Here is a 19,546-nt window from a genome sequence, read left to right on the forward strand (position 1 = left end):
ATTGAATGCGCACCTCCTACTGTATGTTCCTAACTGTATTAAAGCAAGCAACAAGACAATGCTAAATGAAACTAAGAAGCTTATGTAAAGTCGCCGTTTGTCACTGCAGCCTCAGTAAATGGATTAGGCACAGTATATAAACATGTACACAGCCTACATGCCCCTCTGGTTTCTATATACCCCGCACCACCTTACATTAAAGCAGTAATTTTATGACCTGATTACAAAAAAAACAAGTGTAATATCACGAGACGTTTACTACAATTTTATAGGAATGATACTACCAAATATAACCTGTAATTTGGAGATGTGATGTTATTTGAGCCACATGACTCATTGTGAAAGTGTTCCAAGTAGACCGTGAGTGAGGGCAAAACCAAAGGTGCCCATACACGCACCGATTTTCCCACGGCATCTCATCGCACAGTACAAAAAGTACCGTATGTACTGCACATACTTTTTGTACTGTCTTTTGATCACATGCAATGCTATTTAGCACAAAACGCACAGCAAAATCGGTGCGTGTATGGGCATCTTAAGTTATTCATACAAGCAACTTGCCTTGTTCCGAATTGTACGTTGTGTATTATAAAGGGAATACTGTACAACCTAAAGTAAAATAAATCCGGTACCACTCACCTATTTATAACTATACTTGTCCTGAGACATACCAGGGCCAGATTAATGATAGTGGGGGCCCCCAAGCAACTGAGTGAGTTGGGGGGGGGGAGAGAGAGAGAGAAAGGGAAAGAGAGAATGAAAGTAGTTTTGGGGGGTTATTCTGGTTCACTCGAAAAAGCAAATTCACTCTTTAATGGACAAAACCATGTGCAATACAGGTGGGGCTGATGTAACATGTGCAGAGAGAGTTAGATTTGGGTGGGGTTTGTGCTTCAAATTGATATCTATATTGCAGTGTAAAAATAAAGCAGCCAGTATTTACCCTGCACAGAAACAATATAACACCCATATCTAACTCTCTCTGCGCATGTTACATCTGCCCCACCTGCAGTCCACATGGTTTTGTTCATTAGAGAGTGATTGTGTTTTTCGGGAGGAGACTTGTAGGTGGCGGATGTCTGAATGCGAATGCGAATGTCCAACGCGTTTTTTTTCGGGAGGAGACTTGTAGGTGGCGGATGTCTGAATGCGAATGCGAATGTCCAACGCGTTTCAACCGCTGTGCGGTCTTCTTCAAGGAAGAAGACCGCACAGCGGTTGAAACGCGTTGGACATTCGCATTCGCATTCAGACATCCGCCACCTACAAGTCTCCTCCCGGCTGGGAGTAGAGCTTGCACCAGGACGTAGTTGAACGCGGCCGGGGTTGCCCTGGCAACCAGGCGCCGGGACCCAGAAGCTGCGCACACGTCATCACACCAGAGCCCGGCACACAGCACAGCTCACACGCTGTCAGTGCTCCGGCTAGGATACTCACAGGAACGCCGCGGGACCGTCCGTGACGACCACACAGACACAGGTGAGAGGTGCACTGCGGGGGGACGGGACGCCAGCCCCTCGCACCACCCCCTGTGCCACTTTTTCTTCACACTTCGACTTTCCCTCCCGTCTGCAGTTGCGGACCCTCATACCCCGCACAGTTACAGACCAGCACAAACCCTCATTCCCCGTGCTGCTATCCCTCTGCCCTCCCCTTCAGTGACTAAGTACCCACACCAGTGGGACCTGGACTCACATTGCATATTGCTTATTCAATAAAGCAACCGTGCTTTCACAATACCTCTCAGACCCTTCATTATGATTACCATCTTTTGCACCACACCTGGGTATTGATATCACTGGTATACACCACTAATAGCAATTTTCTGTGCACCCACAGAAGTTTTGTTAGGAGGCGAGCGCATTGTATACCCCATCTCCTTTACAGAATTCTTGTGAGCTTGGACAGCTCAATACTTTGCAGCCCCTTCGCTTACTAGGTAACTGAGCGCTAGCTAACCCCCTATTCCTATCTGCTTGCTGGGCTGCGAACACTCGCAGTCCAGCGAGCAGGTCCGATTCCGGCCCTTAATAACAATGCCTTCTGGGTTTAGCTGCATATCTTCACAAAGTTAGGAGGTTATTCAGGTTCACATGCAAAGCTGTGAAATTTCAGCTTGCGTCCGAGGAGGAAATCATTTGATGGTCGGCGACTAACTAATGATTTCTAAGATGCACGCAAATCTAAGACACTCTCTGGTGTCTTAGATTTGCGGCTACCTTGTATAGGAAGAGGGGGGCATGCCCAGCTTTTTCACGGTAACACCCATGAAAACTCTGGGAGTTCCCATGGGTGCAGCTCGTTGCCACCGCCCCACACCCGCACTGCTAGGTGCGAATGGGATGGCGAGCAAGCAATTCGCCGTGCCCGCTCGCACCAAGCGGCTGGACATGCGCATAAATGCTTATCGGCATGCGCAGTCGCTAAACATCACTCCCACGTGCCAACACGTGGGGGAGCGAATGAACCTGAATAAGGTCCTTAGTCTCTTCAGTCACCAAATGAGCTTGTCAGCTATTCACTATTGTACAGCAGGGTTCGCAAAAACGCGATATAGCGCGTATTTTACCCCAAAACGGTCCCCGGGGACTCAGTTTTTAAAACTAAAGGGGTCCCCGAGGACGCGCTGTACTAAACCTGTCAGCCGCCGCTGCGAGTCAATCACTGTGACTGCAGCGGCCGCCGGGACCCAAATCACTGATTAGTGGCCGCCGGCAGCCAATCACTGTAGGTTTTACAGTTTGCTGTCGCTGCGCACCCTAAAGCCACGCACCCTGCATGAGAGCAGGTTACCGTTACAAAGTAACTCTGCGTCCTTCGGCCTCCACCCGCCATGTAAGTTCATTCCGCTGCTGAGAGGGGGGAGAACAGGATGGGATGCGGCTGTAACAGCCGCTCTCCGCAGAGTAGATGAGCGCGCTGTCAGGGTGGCGGGGGACTGGATGTGGCTAAAGCAACTCAGAGCAGCGTGTCAGCTATTCCAGCCACATCCAGTCCCCCGCTGCACTGATACCCCGCTCACCTACTCTGCTGAGCAGCATGTCGGCATGTTTTCCAGCCCTTGGGCAACGACACACCCACCCCCCTACCCGTGGCAACAACCAAAAAATGCCCCCCCCTCCACTGTGGCAATGAACCGAATATGCCCCCGCCCGCCTCATGGCAACCAGCATAAAACGCCCCCTCCCCTGTGGCAACCAGCATAAAATGCCCCCATCCCCCCCAGCATGTGACCCCTGCAAGGAGCATATAACCCCTAGCAACAAGCATGTAGGTAAGCAGCACTTATGTGCTATAATATATACTGGGCATTACAGTGTGTGCTGTAATGTGTACTGGGCATTACGGTGTGTGCTGTAATGTGTATTGGGCATTACGGTGTGTGCTGTAATGTGTATTGGGTATTACGGTGTGTGCTGTAATGTGTACTGGGCATTGTGGTGTGTGCTGTAATGTGTACTGGGCATAACGGTGTGTGCTGTAATGTGTACTGGGCATTACGGTGTGTGCTGTAATGTGTACTGGGCATAACGGTGTGTGCTGTAATGTGTACTGGGCATTGTGGTGTGTGCTGTAATGTGTACTGGGCATTGTGGTGTGTGCTGTAATGTGTACTGGGCATAACGGTGTGTGCTGTAATGTGTACTGGGCATTGTGGTGTGTGCTGTAATGTGTACTGGGCATAACGGTGTGTGCTGTAATGTGTACTGGGTATTACGGTGTGTGCTATAATGTGTACTGGTCATAGCGGTGTGTGCTGTAATGTGTACTGGTCATAACGGTGTGTGCTGTAATGTGTACTGGTCATAACGGTGTGTGCTGTGATGTGTACTGGGCATTACGGTGTGTACTGGGCATTACGGTGTGTGCTGTAATGTGTACTGGGCATTACGGTGTGTACTGGGCATTACGGTGTGTGCTGTAATGTGTACTGGGCATTACGGTGTGTACTGGGCATTACGGTGTGTGCTGTAATGTGTACTGGGCATTACGGTGTGTGCTGTAATGTGTACTGGGCATTACGGTGTGTGCTGTAATGTGTACTGGTCATAACAGTGTGTGCTGTAATGTGTACTGGTCATAACAGTGTGTGCTGTAATGTGTACTGGTCATAACAGTGTGTGCTGTAATGTGTACTGGGCATTACAGTGTGTGCTGTAATGTGTACTGGGCATTACGGTGTGTACTGGGCATTACGGTGTGTGCTGTAATGTGTACTGGGCATTACGGTGTGTACTGGGCATTACGGTGTGTGCTGTAATGTGTACTGGGCATTACGGTGTGTGCTGTAATGTGTACTGGTCATAACAGTGTGTGCTGTAATGTGTACTGGTCATAACAGTGTGTGCTGTAATGTGTACTGGTCATAACAGTGTGTGCTGTAATGTGTACTGGGCATTACAGTGTGTGCTGTAATGTGTACTGGGCATTACAGTGTGTGCTGTAATGTGTACTGGGCATTACAGTGTGTGCTGTAATGTGTACTGGGCATTACGGTGTGTACTGGGCATTACGGTGTGTGCTGTAATGTGTACTGGGCAGTACGGTGTGTGCTGTAATGTGTACTGGGCATTACGGGGTGTGCTGTAATGTGTACTGGGCATTACGGTTCGTGCTGTAATGTGTACTACTATGTGACAACACCACTTCCCCCAAAAAAACATGCCATAATTTTTTACCGCGCGCACTGTCCCTGTTTTCAGGTTTAGATAGTTTCTAGTATATATATACCTTTATGCAAGTGGGCCAATTGATACTCCCCCCCCCCCCCCCTGACCCACATGTGCCATGCTAGGGAGAAGGGGAGAGGAGATTTTATTTCGTTGGGACCCAGAAAAGGTCCGGTAGGACCCCAATTTTTAGAAGTGAAGGGTCCCCGGGACCCACTTTTTTGGGTGGTTTTCGCAAACACTGTACAGTATCAGCTGCGGTTGGGGATATAAGTGCAACTTGATGAAAAGACATCAATAATTTTGTTGCAAATCAACACATGCTGCTGCCAATCTCCTGGGCGGCAGGAATAAATGGTGGTGAGGATTGCAGCCGCTGCCCTAGAGCATCTGCTTTTAAAAGACTTTGTAGGAAAGGTAATTTCAAATGATCTAGAAAACCTCCAGATATTTGGTCCATAAATGCAGCCTAACCCCAGCAAGGTGGGAAGGCCCAGCATGTGGAACTATGCTTCTTGCTCACTTTACAATTGCCCATTATCTGCAATGTGTGCGTGTGTGTAAGACCTGACTTACAGTGCGTTGAGAAACGCTTACACCACATGAGGAAACGGGAAAGATTAGATGAACTGGCCTCCAACTGAGCAATCCAGAAGTTCAAGAGACACCGGTGAAAAGGAGAAATCAGGAAGCAGAAACTGCTGATGGCGATCGTTCAAAACTAGAAGCTGAAGCATTGTGTCATGATGTGGCAGTGATTCTAATCAATGACTCAGATCCCACAATTATAGCACATTGTACTTTGTTTTTCAATGTTAATAATACATTGTTTTATTGTACTTCTTGCTCCGTGTGCAATAGAAACAGAAACATTAAAAAGAAAATGACTACCAAATATGGACTCTATACCTAAACATACTGCAGAGACCCACTTAGCCTCTTACTCAGAATAGTGGATCCAAGAGTAAGGCATTTGCTGAAGAACCTATCGTCCCACCCCAGACTTTATGGAGTGGACCCAACATCCCAAGAACATGTACTGTAGATCCCCAACTTAGACTTTTCAACACCAAGTAGGCAGATGAACAAGCACATATCCCAATTGAACTTTTAAGTGGACACCAGAGAATGAATCTGTTCAGTCCCCCTCCCCATCCACTCTTGTAGGTTAGGTTTGTATGATTTATTGTTTGTATACTTATGCTACATTGTAATACACATATTTTTAGAACATTAGAAATACCTCTAATAGTGTGTACGGTACTCTTTACTTAGCACGGCGGCCATCGCGGGCATTGAATGCACTAAAAAATCGGGTTCGACGCGACGCCCGCGATTTCCCATAGGGAACAATGTTAAATGTCTCAATTGACCCGATTTTCCTGTTCAATGCCTCAATTGACCCGATTTTTCCATAGGAAACAATGTTAAATGGGCCACAGAGGCCAAATAGGCACCCTGAAGTGTGAATTGGCCCCCACAATTGTTAACGCCACCCCACGATCAACGTGAACCCGAAGCGTGGCGAGGGCTGCGAGCCCGCGAGGGGCGGCGGTACGCGTCCTACGACCTTTTCATACCCCCACTATCCACGTCGGCGTGGAGTTGAGAATAGAATAGTGTGGCGAGCCCCGCGAGGGGACGCGGATACCTGTGAAGCCCGCGAAGGGACGCGTTTACCTGTGAAGGTATCCGCGTCCGCTCGCCACACTATTCTATTCTCAACTCCACACCGACGTGGATAGTGGGGGTATGAAAAGGTCGTAGGACGCGTACCGCCGCCGCTCGCCACGCTTCGGGTTCACGTTGATCGTGGGGTGGCGTTAACAATTGTGGGGGCCATTTCACACTTCAGGGTGGCTATTTGGCCTCTGTGGGCCATTTAACATTGTTTCCTATGGAAAAATCGGGTCAATTGAGGCATTGAACAGAAAAATCTGGTCAATTGAGACATTTAACATTGTTCCCTATGGGAAATCGCGGGCATCGCATCGGTCGCGTCGCACCCGATTTTTAGTGCATTCAATGCCCGCGATTTTTTTTACCTGCGATGCCCACGATCAAAATCGTGGGCGCCGTGCTAGGTAAAGAGTACCGTGTGTACACACGGTGAGATATGCCTTCCAATGTTGATGATATAGTCAACATCGTGTCGGCATCGCAAGCAGATCGCAAGGGTTTCAACCCTTGCGATCTGCTTGCGATCCCGATGCACATTCACGTATCGCAAGGCAGATAGTCTTGGCTGCCTTGACTATATAGTGCAGATCTGCACTATATAGTCAAAATTGTGCCATTACATACATGCTGTGCAATGAGATGAGACTCGCATAGCACGGCATATCTCACCGTGTGTACACACCACTAGTTTCTCATTTCTTTACCAACACTATTTAATTGATAAACTCAATCCATTCCAAAACAAAGTACTTTTGTTTCCAATTATCAGGTTCGATTCGATTATGACTATCCAATATTGGCTAACTACACTTTAGATGTACTTTAGATTTATGGGCCATACACACTGGGCGATTACAGCCCCATTTCTAAGCAATTGGTCGGTGTGTGTGGCCCCCGGTGACAGCGATGTGCGGTCCCGCGCGACACTATAACCTGACTACATTTATACTGTATGCAGTATAAATATAGTCATTGCCAGTGTTCTCTCAATTGAATAGATAGATATATAGATAGATAGATACATGTACCACCGCACTCGCCATTCCTAAGAATGGGGTGCAGACAGCTCCCATACTTCCCAGGTTTGGGTTCAGTGGCCTGCGATAGATAGATAGATAGATAGATAGGATAGATATAGTAAAAATGTCACAACTTGGAACCCCTGGGAAACTCCCCTAATGATTAATTAGGCACTAACAAGCTTAATTTGGCTAATAATGACTAATGGCTTCCACTGCTCCTCGCCTTTATGGGGGGGGGGGGGGTTTAAATTATTTTGCACTCCGACAGCCGCTAGCGCAGACATTACTGTTATGATGGCTGGAGCCACCCATTCGCAAGGGCGAATCGCTCGCATGGGTGTGCGACCATCGAAAGATGTGGAAGGTGCACGCATATAAAAGTGACTTTCAAGTCGTGTACATATGCGTGTACGCTGGGAAGGAAATGGGCGGGCAGCTGACATCCGGTGATATCAGCTACCCGCCCCACGCGTCATGGCCTCCATATGCTAACGGAGCTGGCTGCTGCCCCACGCCCCTCTCCACCCCCCTGCCCGCTGACCTTGGTGCGTGCACCCAGCGTATGCACACGCGCACAGCACCAGCATCGGTCCCCATGCGAAGGCATTCGCAACCAGAAAAAGGGCCATAGTGCGTACACGCTAGATATTCAGAAAAATAACAATAACAATGATCTTTATCGTGTACAATGTTTAATCATTTAGTCACAGTTTTAGTGACATGACCTCTTTATATGCCATGTAAAACGCATGCACACAATGATCTAAAACAGAGTTCACCTACACTGTCCATAAAACTACATAGTAAAAATGAAGGTTTTCATGTTATAAATAGGCGATAACTTACATACATAAGTAGTAAACTCTTTCTGATCCCTCTGAAAGACTATTGATATACATTACTAGTGTTCATTCTAGCACCCGCTATCTTTGAAAACCCGTGCAGTTCCTGTTCCCTGCCTGGGGTGTCGCTGTCTGCTGTGGTGTTTCTAGCACAGGTCTGGTTAGCATATCACTGCTGATATACAGACCACACTGTGCTAGAAACACTACAGCAGACAATGACACCCCAGGCAGGGAAGAGGAACTGGATGGGTTTTCAAAGTTAGCGGGTGCTAGAATGAACACTAATGAAAACTGCTCACACTTATCTGGCAAACAATACGAAACGGACTAAGCATTCTGTTAAGAAAACTAGTAACATAGAATTGAAAGATATTATAAAGTACAATATAGAATTGCACCTGATGGGGCAGATGTTTTAAGCCTGGTAGAGTGATAGAGAGAATGTGATAACGCACCAGCCAATCAGCTGTTTGAAAAATGGCAGTTACGAGTTGATTGGCTGGTGCGTTATCACCGTCCACTTTATCACTTTAGGCTTGATGCATCTGCCCCTATGTTCTAAGCTTATAGGCTGGTATCCCCACCTACATAATTTATTAATATACACTCACCCAGCAACAGCCTGAAGTCTACAAAATGGGTTTTGTGTATAGAATACAGGCAAACAGCAATTTATATGTACCTGTTCTAACAGGATTAGTCTTTAAATCCAGAAACATGCAAATACATCAGAAGGACTATGTCTAGGTATACTTTCGAGTGGGATGTTGGGTATAACACACCAAGAGGAAGTTACTCAAAATGAATATATACATTTTCCACTCGTTAAGCCCTTAAATGAGGAACTGAAATCAGAAGAACTCCCTTAGGAATCTATAAATGTTTTCATGAGCGTTGCACAGTGTTTGTTAATATCAGGTGCGTTAGGAGGACCCTGCCGCTTTCGACGTTAAATATAGTATCTAGACCAGGAGTGGGCTGCTTATTGCACTGTGAGCAGTTATGTATGACCGTTTACATCAATAAGAAGCCGATTGTTCCATTCGCGGCTCCACCTCACATACTGCAGCTTTAGCTGTTTCGCTACATTGGTCCTTGGGGGATTTCCAGAAATAGATATTTTCATTATACTGTACTTGCATCACTGATTAAAGGAGTTTCTCCGCAGAGCAATGTAATGGTTAATATATTATATAATGACACTCACGGGGCCCACACAAGGGGTGATTTCAGGGCATTTTTCAATGGGGCCTACACATGGGGAGATTTGCTGAGCGATGATAGATCGCTCAGCACACAGCATTGCTGTGTGATCTACCAGGGCCAGTGTTTTCTAGTGAGAACACTGGCCCTGCCCGGCGATTATAGATTTATCCAGCATACTGGATTTTAAATCACCAGGCAATATCACAGTGCATCGCTATTGCTATGGCCCCTACACACAGAGCGATGTAGGGGCATTTTCTAGTGAGCTCGCTTACATCGCTCTGTGTGTAGGGGCCATAGCAATGCACAGCCCCGTGCAGCGATATCGCCAGGCAAATAATATCCAGCATGCTGAATAAATCTAGTTAATTGCCGGGCAGGGCCAGTGTTCTCAGCGGAGAACACTGGCCCTGACAGATCGCTTAGCACACAGCGCTGACACATCACTGTGTGCTGAGCGACCTTGCTGAGCGTTGAGCACTACTAATACGGCATCGCACCTAATTACCGGTTCGACCTGGTAATTGGTGCGAAATGAAAGGGGCTACCGGTTACTGCTAACTGGTTGCAACACGGCAATACGAACCAGATAAAAAGAAGGTTTCTTACCGGTTCTTTGCCGTGCAGTGTGAACGGGTTAATCGCCCCATTTCCCGTTCACACTATGGAGGAGGCAGCACTTGGAGCAGCACAGCTCTAAACGCTGCCTCCTCCCCCACCCCAGATGATGCTCCGACGCACTCCCACATGACATCAGCGAACCGGCAGTATTGGCGGTTCGCTGATGCGATCTGAACAGACCGCACATGCAGGGTCGCACCGGGACTGAACAGTTTCAAAGTCCCGATGCGACCCTGAAAGCGGTACAAACATTACTTATACACATTTTGTTCTCAGAAACATCTTTGTATCAGACAGAAGTGTTTATTACCATTGTCCTTGGATATGACACAAAGCTGGACTATTTATACAAATGTGTCGAATACACATAGCCTTGGCAGAGCTATGCAACACAGAAGGGCAACACAAATAAAACAATGTAAAAATTAAATAAATACAAAAGTCTGCCAAGTACAGGAGGATGAATAACAAATAAATATATGTAATAAAAGTTGCATACAGTCATCCCAGACTCCAATTATGTGCCAGCTTCTCACACCCACAAGTTAGTGTGGCAGCCTGAACTCACACTAAAGTGTTTGCTACCCCATAGGGCTGTGAGAATTTTTTTGAGAATTGGGTCAGAGATATGGGGCTGCAAGTTCGGGCACCATTGCTGGAATCGAAACGCTGCGACAGTGGCAACTCGCACATAATTGGATTAACCCCAATGTTGTAAAATAATCATAAAGAATAGTGTTCATTCTAGCACTCTGCCCCAGTCACAACCTGTGTAGTTCCTCTATCCTTCCTGGGGTGCCGCTCCGTGCCCTGGTGCTGCTAGTACAGTCTGTTCTGTATCTCCGTACTGGGATACAGTACAGAGTGTGCTAGAAGAACCAGAGTAAATTGGGACAGATTAGGGATGGCCATCGATGGCAATTCTGCACCCAGCCATCGATAGTGGCAAACTATTTGATGGTCATCCATTATATTTGACTTGAATGGCCTGTGGGCCAATCAGAACACAAGGGACGGGACTTCCGGGTGTCGGGGGCGGAGCTATGCTCTGTGTCCCGGCACCTAGGAAAAAAAAAAGGAAACATCGCTTCTCCTTTGCCATCGATGTAGGGAAACCATCTGGTACTCCCACATCGATGGCAAAAGTATTCGACATCAGCCACAGACCATCGATGATTTTAAATCATCGATGGTCGATGGCCATCCCTAGGACAGATGACAATCAGTCAGTTATCAAGTACATTCTCTAAAATGATAGGTGGAAGGTCTTTGGTTGCGATAGTTAGCTTCTTCACCTATCCTCTTTAGAAGGTATGATATATCACCCCTTAATCTTGAAACGCACCCACGTTCCCTAGTGAAAGTTCGACAGTTCTACTGAATACTGTACTTTTTTTTAATTTGAGCCCCACATTCTCCCTATCTAATAAATAACACAAGCTTTGCAGAATGCAGACAGTTGTTACCAATGAATAGACTTATGTAGAAAATACTAATGAGACAGCAGCCTCACTGACCCAGATTATAACATTTATCATAACTGAAATGCAATCACCCTTAACCGTCGTTTAAAGTTATGTGCATGGTTTAATATGTGCAGACGTATCAGAAAGGCGTCATTAACGTCTTTGCCGATCACATGAGACATATACCTTTGGGGTGAAACTGTTCAAGTGGAGAAAAAAAAAAGTGATGAAAGAGAAGTCTATAATCCATGAAGAATTCACCCTGTGTATCCTAAATTGCCTTATGAATGGTTCTCATTGGGAAAAATGATCCAAAATCCCATGTGAGTTGTATTCAGCTTCTAGTTAATTAGGATGTAGCTTCGGAAAAGGAGAAATGTTTGCTGATCAACTGTGTGATACATGGGTTTCTGCAGGGTTAACCTGGGTCACGGCTTGGTGTAAAAGGGTTAGCTTGGGTTCAGTGACCTGGGAAGACTAGGGTTACAAGGCAGTGTGACCCAGATCCTATGGAGAGCCAGATCCCCAGCACTTGGAGATGACATCATCTCCAAGCGCCAGCCCAGGAGAAGTCATGGTTATATCCCGGTTCTAGCCTGCGATGCGAACGGGTTTCAATCTGCTGCGGCTCAGCTTAAAACCAATGTCCAATGGACTGGGCTCAACCCAGGATTGCAGTGTAAAAGGGCATGAGATACACTTTCAGGTTTAACAATAAAAAGGAATGTTCAAAAGTTTACACCCCCCCTCAAAAAACAAAACAACAACAACAACACACACACACAATGATAAGAGTGCAGTAATATAATGTCACAATAGTGGTTCCCAAATTCCAGTGCACTGCACCCTAATGCTGGCCATTCACTAGACCAGACTTAATCCAACTACAGTAGTTGGTTGGATGCAATAAAATTCTGGCACTGGATGGGAGGAAATGTCATTTGTAATTCAGTCATTTGAAAAACTGCCGCTCAGATGAGGTTCTTTTGTGGAATCTGTTCAATTTAAACAATCTGACTGAATGTTTTTGTACATTTTTCTGTGTTTGTGAGCAAATTTCTTATGGTCATTTGCTCCCCTACAGTACCACATTTTCAGTCCAACCAAACAAATTAGCTGGATGAAAGCCTACTGTATGGCCAGCATGACAGTCAAAGTTTCAAGCTGGCCATACATCTGCAGATTTAGGGGGATATTCAATCCCGGGTCACGACTGTCAGGCTGGCCCGGTCCTGTTCTCGCCGGCTCGACTGCAGCTCAGCAGGCGGGATTCAACGTCCCGCCTGCCGAGCGCTGAAAAGGGGGTGTGGCCACGAGACACGACCGTAAATCGTTGAGCTGCGGCTGGGAGCTCGACAATTCCCAGCAGTTCTCTCCAGAACGAGCCTGACTGCTTGTAAAGTCGGGCCCATTCTGCCGAGATGCCTGTTCAATGCTGTCGGGGAAGACAGGATTGAATAGGGCCCAGCCGCTATTACCCCAATCGTAAATAGTGGCGGGGGGTTGAATACCCCCATTATTGTCAGATCTAGCTGGTTGGAACAAAAATCCGGTATTATCTGACTGACAGTTTTTGCCAATTTTCCAGAATTTTCAAGCAAATGGTCAGTCATTTGCGCTCATTCATTACCAGATTTTTGTTCCAACAAGCCAGATCTGACAATAAATCTCTAGATGTATGGCCAGCTTTAGGCTGAGCACATATGGTAATATCAAATTTACTGAGGTACTAATAATTCACTTGTGCTCAATCATAGATATCCTTAAAAATTGAACCGCTTGGTGGCTTTTGACCAGATTCGGGTCAAAACGCGGCTCCACACAGATCACAGATCCACACGATCTGTGTGGTGCTGTGTTTTGCCTATTGTTTATAGGCAAAACCCGCAATCTAGCAGGATAGACGGTTCATCTCTGGGGGCGATAGCAACGTGAGGGGCCGCCCACCGCCCTCGCCCCCAGGGCCATACATGCAAAGTGATCTGTGTTTAATATTTTAAGTGATTGAGGGGTAGATTTATTAAGCTCGGTGAAGTGATAAAGTGTCTGTTTTTTTATCACCGGCCAATCAGCTCCTACCTGTCATTTTTCAAACTAAGCCTGTAACTTCACAGGTAGGAGCCGATTGGCCGGTGATAAAAAACAGTTTATCACTTCACAGAGCTTAATAAATCTACCACCTATGAGATCACAAAGAAATGATTCTGACTTGTACTGTACAACATATTTCTGCTTTAAAGGGAAACTCTAGGTACAGTCACCCATCTGCCAGCAATACCACAATAGTGTTACCTAAACATCATCGCTGAAACTGCCTTAGGTGGTTGTGCTCCAAGCACCTAAAGGACCAGGAGGCAAGAAAAAGTGGATAATGTATATAGGATTAGATAGCTTCTGCCTTGGTACATCACCTTTCCACACATTAGCACAGAAACACAATATCTACAGCTTTTAGAAATGTCTGATACCAAGCACCCTGCACCCAGGTCAATACAAAAAGAACTTCTATACCACTAACTTTACAGTGCAAATAGCAGGTCCTTCCTGCATATTATGTACCACAAGACCCGCTGCTGAGCTACATGCACTCTCCATCAAAGCTGCATAGCTCAAATAGTGCAGAGCATGTGACTTTTTAAAAGCTTTATTTTCACAAAAAACAGCAGAATGATATTTCAGTTTCCTCAAAACTCAGAAGCCATATAGTACAGTATATAGCTAAAGGTCAGAACATAAGATCCTCTGGACCACTATTACTGTACACATACACATCTACTGGGAATAGCAACCTTCGAGCCTTTGAAGTTAGATATTTTAATGTTCTGAATAAGTTTAATGATGTTCCGAAGCAGTTCAGAGACTTGAATCAACAATAAAAAGAAACCTTATCAGCAAAAGTTAGCTCTTTCAAAAGCATACTTGCATGGATAGAGGTTTCTTACAATTGATTTGGGAATGGATAGAGGTTTCTTACAATTGATTTGGGAATGGATAGAGGTTTCTTACAATTGATTTGGGAATGGATAGAGGTTTCTTACAATTGTTTCAGGCATGTATACTCAGATACAAGTGATAAAGAGATCGGATACTTATGGGATAAGTGGGGCATTTAGGTAGGTGGTAAGTGCTCTTACCTCTTCCGCACGTTTACGCCCATCCCGCTCCCTCTCATACTGGATAAGTAGCCTCTGCTTATCTTCGTTCACCATTTCCAGTTGGTCCTCTCGCTCCCGAGCGCAGGCGCACGTGGTTGCCAGGCTTTCCAGTACAGAGACCATTAAGGGCATCAGGCCGGTCACCGCCTCCTGACCAAAAGCTCCTACCAATTTATCTAGTTCAGAATAGATATTGCCAGCCATGGCCGTGACCATCTCATCGTAGGCCTCCAGTTCATTCCCAATCTCCACCTCATCCCCAAAAATTTCCTCCAGTTTGTCATCCATACTTAAAGTACCCGGGCAAGGAAGATCACACCTGGCGGAGGGAATGGTTGACCGTCCTAGCACACATCATTCCCAGTCCTGGCTAATAGTCTATTGAGCCTGAGATCGCTGCTGCCTCCCATGGTGCGGAATGAGGAACACAGGTGAGAGCTTGTCCGTACCCTGAACTTGTGCAAGTCTGTATAAGTACATCCAGCAGACACGTCACTCACACTGACACTCAGGTGCACACTCCACCTATGCAAGTGGCTTGTCCCTGTCACAGGACTGCCCTGTCACCAAGCAAGCTTCCTCCCAAGTACTTCTGCTATGTCAGCAAATATCCTAATAGGAATACAATATACAGAAATGTCAGTCTCCAGCTACAGCCAAAGTTTGCTGCCAGCATACAGCAGTCAGGGGCATCTGCCATCCCTCCTTGTTTCCCTGTCCATGACAGGCACCTTCCCTTATGATCCTCAGCCCTGGTGCAGACAGGCAGCTGCCACTGTTACAGGAGACACTGGGGTGTAAATTACATGCCTGCTGTATGATTAGGGAGGGTGTAAGGAGGAAAGGAAGGAGGGGGACGGGCTTGCCGCCTGAGTGACAGCACCGGTGAGCAATCAGCGTGCTGGAGGGTGAAGGCTACAGCCAATAGTCTGCGGCACCAGGTTGCTGCAGGCTGCTGCTTCCTGATATCTGCAGTCTCTCTCTCTCTCTCTCTGCTAGAGGTGCGGGGGAGGAGGAGGAGGCGAGAACGGCTACCTTGTGCCGGGACGGTCATGTGACCGGCTCGTCACGTGACAGGGGGAAAGTAGTAACCTGGCACTGGGGCACCTGAGTGATGAGAATGGCACTGGGGCCGGGGTGCCCGCCTCCTGGTAACCTTTATGTGAATGTGAGTTGGCTCAGGAGGACCCGACCGTGCAGCTGTTGTGCACCAGGAATAGGCACAGCATGAGATCACAGTGTGGACACATGAAACCACTTCTCATACCTTATAATAGTAGTATGGGGCTGGGCAAAGGATTGCTTATGTTTTTGACTTGCATATAGAATGTTTATACCTTGTACATTTAATTTACATGTATATATTATAAAATTGTGTATTTTTCGATTATCTTTCTATTAAAAATATAAATAAATTACATTTACATATGTAACGGTGGAATGTTCCATTTAGGGATGGACATCGGAAGCCCACCATCCAATGATGGCTGGGTATTATCTGCCATCCAATGTGTAAAAGTGATGGTAACTGGCCATTGCATCAAGAGAATGCGATAGAAAAAAAATCATATGATTTGTGCATGCGCAAAAAAAGCCCTTATTGCGTCTGCTCAGAGATCTGCAGCATGGCCGGCTAGGGATGAAACTGGGGGCGGAACCATCGTAACATCATCAAATGTTTAGCAATGGGTGGTGACAGACATCGGAATGCTGCCATTGAACCATACTTGCCTACCTGACCCTCTCCATGCTCTGTTCCTTGACTTCCCTGGTAATGTATGATTGCCATCACCGGTGGTGAAACACCTTTACCTAGCTCCCCACAGGTGATGGCAATCATACATTACCAGGGAAGTCCAGAAATAGAGTCAAGTATGCATTGAACAAAAACAGGGACGGTTGAGAACCATCTCGATGCGATGCCCATTCCTAATTCCATTGTGTTTTACAATGTATTCCTGTTTTCTTTTCTCTTTCAATTATCCTGGTGACACAGCTTCACATTTATATGTAGGAGGGTCCGAAGAAACCAGGCACCTATGCTAAATGCTTTGAGAGGCAGGCTCCTCCCTTCTGCATCCCAGAATCCTCAGTTCGTGTTAGGTGCCCACCGGAGTGGGTGCTTTGCTGAAGCTGGGCTGCGATAGCAGCCAGAAGAGAGGTAGCTAGGTGTTTGTTTTTTTAAATTAATTTTAGACTTAGGTAGGCAACAGTGAGAGGATTCTAGGAGAATCCTCACACGTTCAGCGCAGCAGGGGCTGACAGAATCGCGTCCTGTCAGTGCCCTGTGCACAGAGAGACAATGTCTGGTCTCTCTGTGCAGAGCTTATCAGTCTCTATACAGAGAGACTGCCTGGGCCCTGGGGTATCCCTGAACCGTCTCCCCGCAGGAGGGGATCATGGGGGATGGATGCCCTGTGATGGCGGCCGCCATTTTCTGCAGGGTTTGCAAGCTGAATCTCTGCGGAGAAAGCAGATTGTTACAGGATCCTGCGGGCGAGTCCAAGTGATCCCGGCTTGAGGGGAGGCACTAGGAAGAGGAGAATCTGCATAATAGGAGCGGCTACAGGAGGTAGTTGGTGCCAGTGAGCAACAGACCCCGCTGTAGCAGGGACAAGTTGGTCTCTTCCTTTTACTCTGTTTTTTGGCGCCTTTGGAAACGCTGACTGCGGAGCTAAAGGGAATCCTGCAGAGTATTTGATTTCTCCTGGGCATCGCCATCCCCGCTGACCAGAAAGGGTCCTAAAGCTGCAGACACATGCTGGCATATATTGACTGTGCACTATACGCCTGACATTTTGCACTGTGTGGTCTAAACATGACAGAAAGGCATTCTGCGGCTGTGGGGGAGGGAGCCCTGACCACATTGAGTACATGCAGGGTTTGAGATTTTCAATTAACCCCTGAACAGATGACTCAAGGGGATATTTGCCCTGTATGTGCTGCTGTCCCCAGGGGAGCACTAGCTCAGAGGGTGGAACAGCCAGAACCAGCGTGGGCTGCGGCCCTGGGCAGGTCGGTTACTGCATTGGTACAGGTGTTGAATAGGCAGACGGATGAGCTGGTAATGTCTCCTAGACCATTGTCATCCTCTGGGCAATCTTCTGGCTCCTTTCCCTTAACACAGGGGGATCCAGCCTTTTTTGCAGGTGGTGCAGGACACAGCTCAGGGTATTAGCAGGTTTAATGCACTTATGGATAAGTTTGCTAAGGATCCTGAAGTTATATATAGACATTCTGTTTCTTATCCTCGTTTTGGATGATTCAGAGGAGGAGGGAGAGTGCGGGCAAATGTCCTGGGAGCAGGGGGAGGAATTGGATAATTCTGTCCCTGGTGTAGAAGATTTGATTCTAGCTGTTAAACAGGCTTTGAATGTGTCTGATGACAGTAAGACCCCACCAAAGGTTTTTTTTAAAAGACAGCGCAGAGAGGCTGTTACTTTTCCTTCAGATGAAGGTTTGCGAGAACTGTTGGAGGGGGCTTGGAAAACGCCCGATAAGAGACTCCAGATGCCAAAGATGTTTTTGAGCCTATATCCTATGCCAGAAGAACATCTAAATCTTTGGGAAAAGGTTCCTTTGGTAGATGCACCGGTTGCTAGATTATCAAAGGCTACCATGCTGCCTGTACAAGGAGGAGCTGCCTTCAAAGATCCAGTTGAGAAGAAATTAGAAGGCGGTCTCAAAGCAGTTTTTGAAGGGGTTTTACCATTAGACCTATTATTGCTTCTGCATGGGTGTCCAAGGCTATGATGGTGTGGGCAAATTCCATGTGTGCATTGCTACAGCCAGATTCAGAGGCCTTAGTTCTGGCTGAAAAGTTGAAAGCGGCAGCGGTATATAATTTGGAGGCTGGAGAGGAGGCTTTCAAAATGGCGTCCAGAGTGTCAGCGGTCTCTGTTAATGCAGGGAGAGTTTTATGGCTCAAAGCTTGGGAGGCGGACAATGAGTCCAAGAAGTCTTTAGAGGCGTTGGCTTTTAAAGGTGATTTACTATTCAGATCGGAATTGGAAGCCATTCTTAAACAGGCTACAGGTGGGAAAATTACTTTTCTACCTACACCAGCCGCTAAACAAAATTCTAGGTTCTCTGCCTTTCGTTCGTCCTTTCGTCCCTCCTCTAGAGGAGGTGCATCCTTCAAGGGTCAGTCAAGCAGAGGAAAGTTTCAGGTTGGGAAAGGAAAAACCCCAAAATCCCATTTTGGTGCCTTCAATAAGAAACAGGGCGCCAAGACTGAGGAGAAGCCCTCAGCATGACATCCAGGAGACTCCCCTATCTATCCTCAGAGTGGGGGGTCGCCTCCTGCAGTACCGGACACCTGGGCATTATTAGGTTAGGATCCTTGGGTCCTGGATGTGGTGTCTCACAGTTACAGGATAAACCTGAAGGGGGTTACACCAAGAAGGTTCTTGCCTAGACCATTGCCCAGAGAGACACGCCTCAGAGCGGCTCTTGTGGGGGCGGGGCAGTCTCTTCAAGAGAAAGGCGTGGTGGTCCCTGTACCACGGGAGGAAAGAAAGAAGGGGTTCTACTCTGTTCTTTTCTTAGTGCCCAAGCCAGATGGGTCATTCAGACCAATTCTAAATCTGATGTCTTTAAATCTCCACTTATTGGCGGATCATTTCAGAATGGAATCCTTGAGGTGGGTTCTGCTGAGCCTGGACCAAGGAGAGTTCCTAGCATCTGTGGATATTCAAGACGCATATTCACACGTGCCTATTTGAGCAGAGCATCAATCTTTATTGCGTTTTGCAATAGGGGACTTACACCTCCAGTTTCAGGCGTTACCCTTTGGGCTGGCAACAGCCCAGAGGGTATTTACAAGGATTATGTCAATAATGGCGGCAGTTCTCCGACTAAAAGGAATAGTAGGTTATTCCT

The 19,546-nt window shown here is 46.9% G+C and overlaps 1 protein-coding gene across 1 annotated transcript in view; it reads right to left on the bottom strand.

The window, feature by feature from the left end:
* Positions 1-15,630, bottom strand: part of LOC146042469 (C-Jun-amino-terminal kinase-interacting protein 3-like) — a 113,491-nt gene extending 97,861 nt beyond the window's left edge. Inside the window, exon 1 of the mRNA XM_083162461.1 lies at positions 14,645-15,630. Within this exon, the coding sequence (XP_083018587.1) occupies positions 14,645-14,953 (309 nt within the window). The 5' untranslated portion in view covers positions 14,954-15,630. The remainder of the gene's footprint in view (positions 1-14,644) is intronic.
* Between the last annotated feature and the right edge of the window lie 3,916 nt (positions 15,631-19,546).

The sequence above is a fragment of the Crinia signifera genome, chromosome 19, assembly GCF_055691185.1.
Source record: "Crinia signifera chromosome 19, ASM5569118v1, whole genome shotgun sequence".
Classification (NCBI taxonomy): Eukaryota; Metazoa; Chordata; class Amphibia; order Anura; family Myobatrachidae; genus Crinia; species Crinia signifera.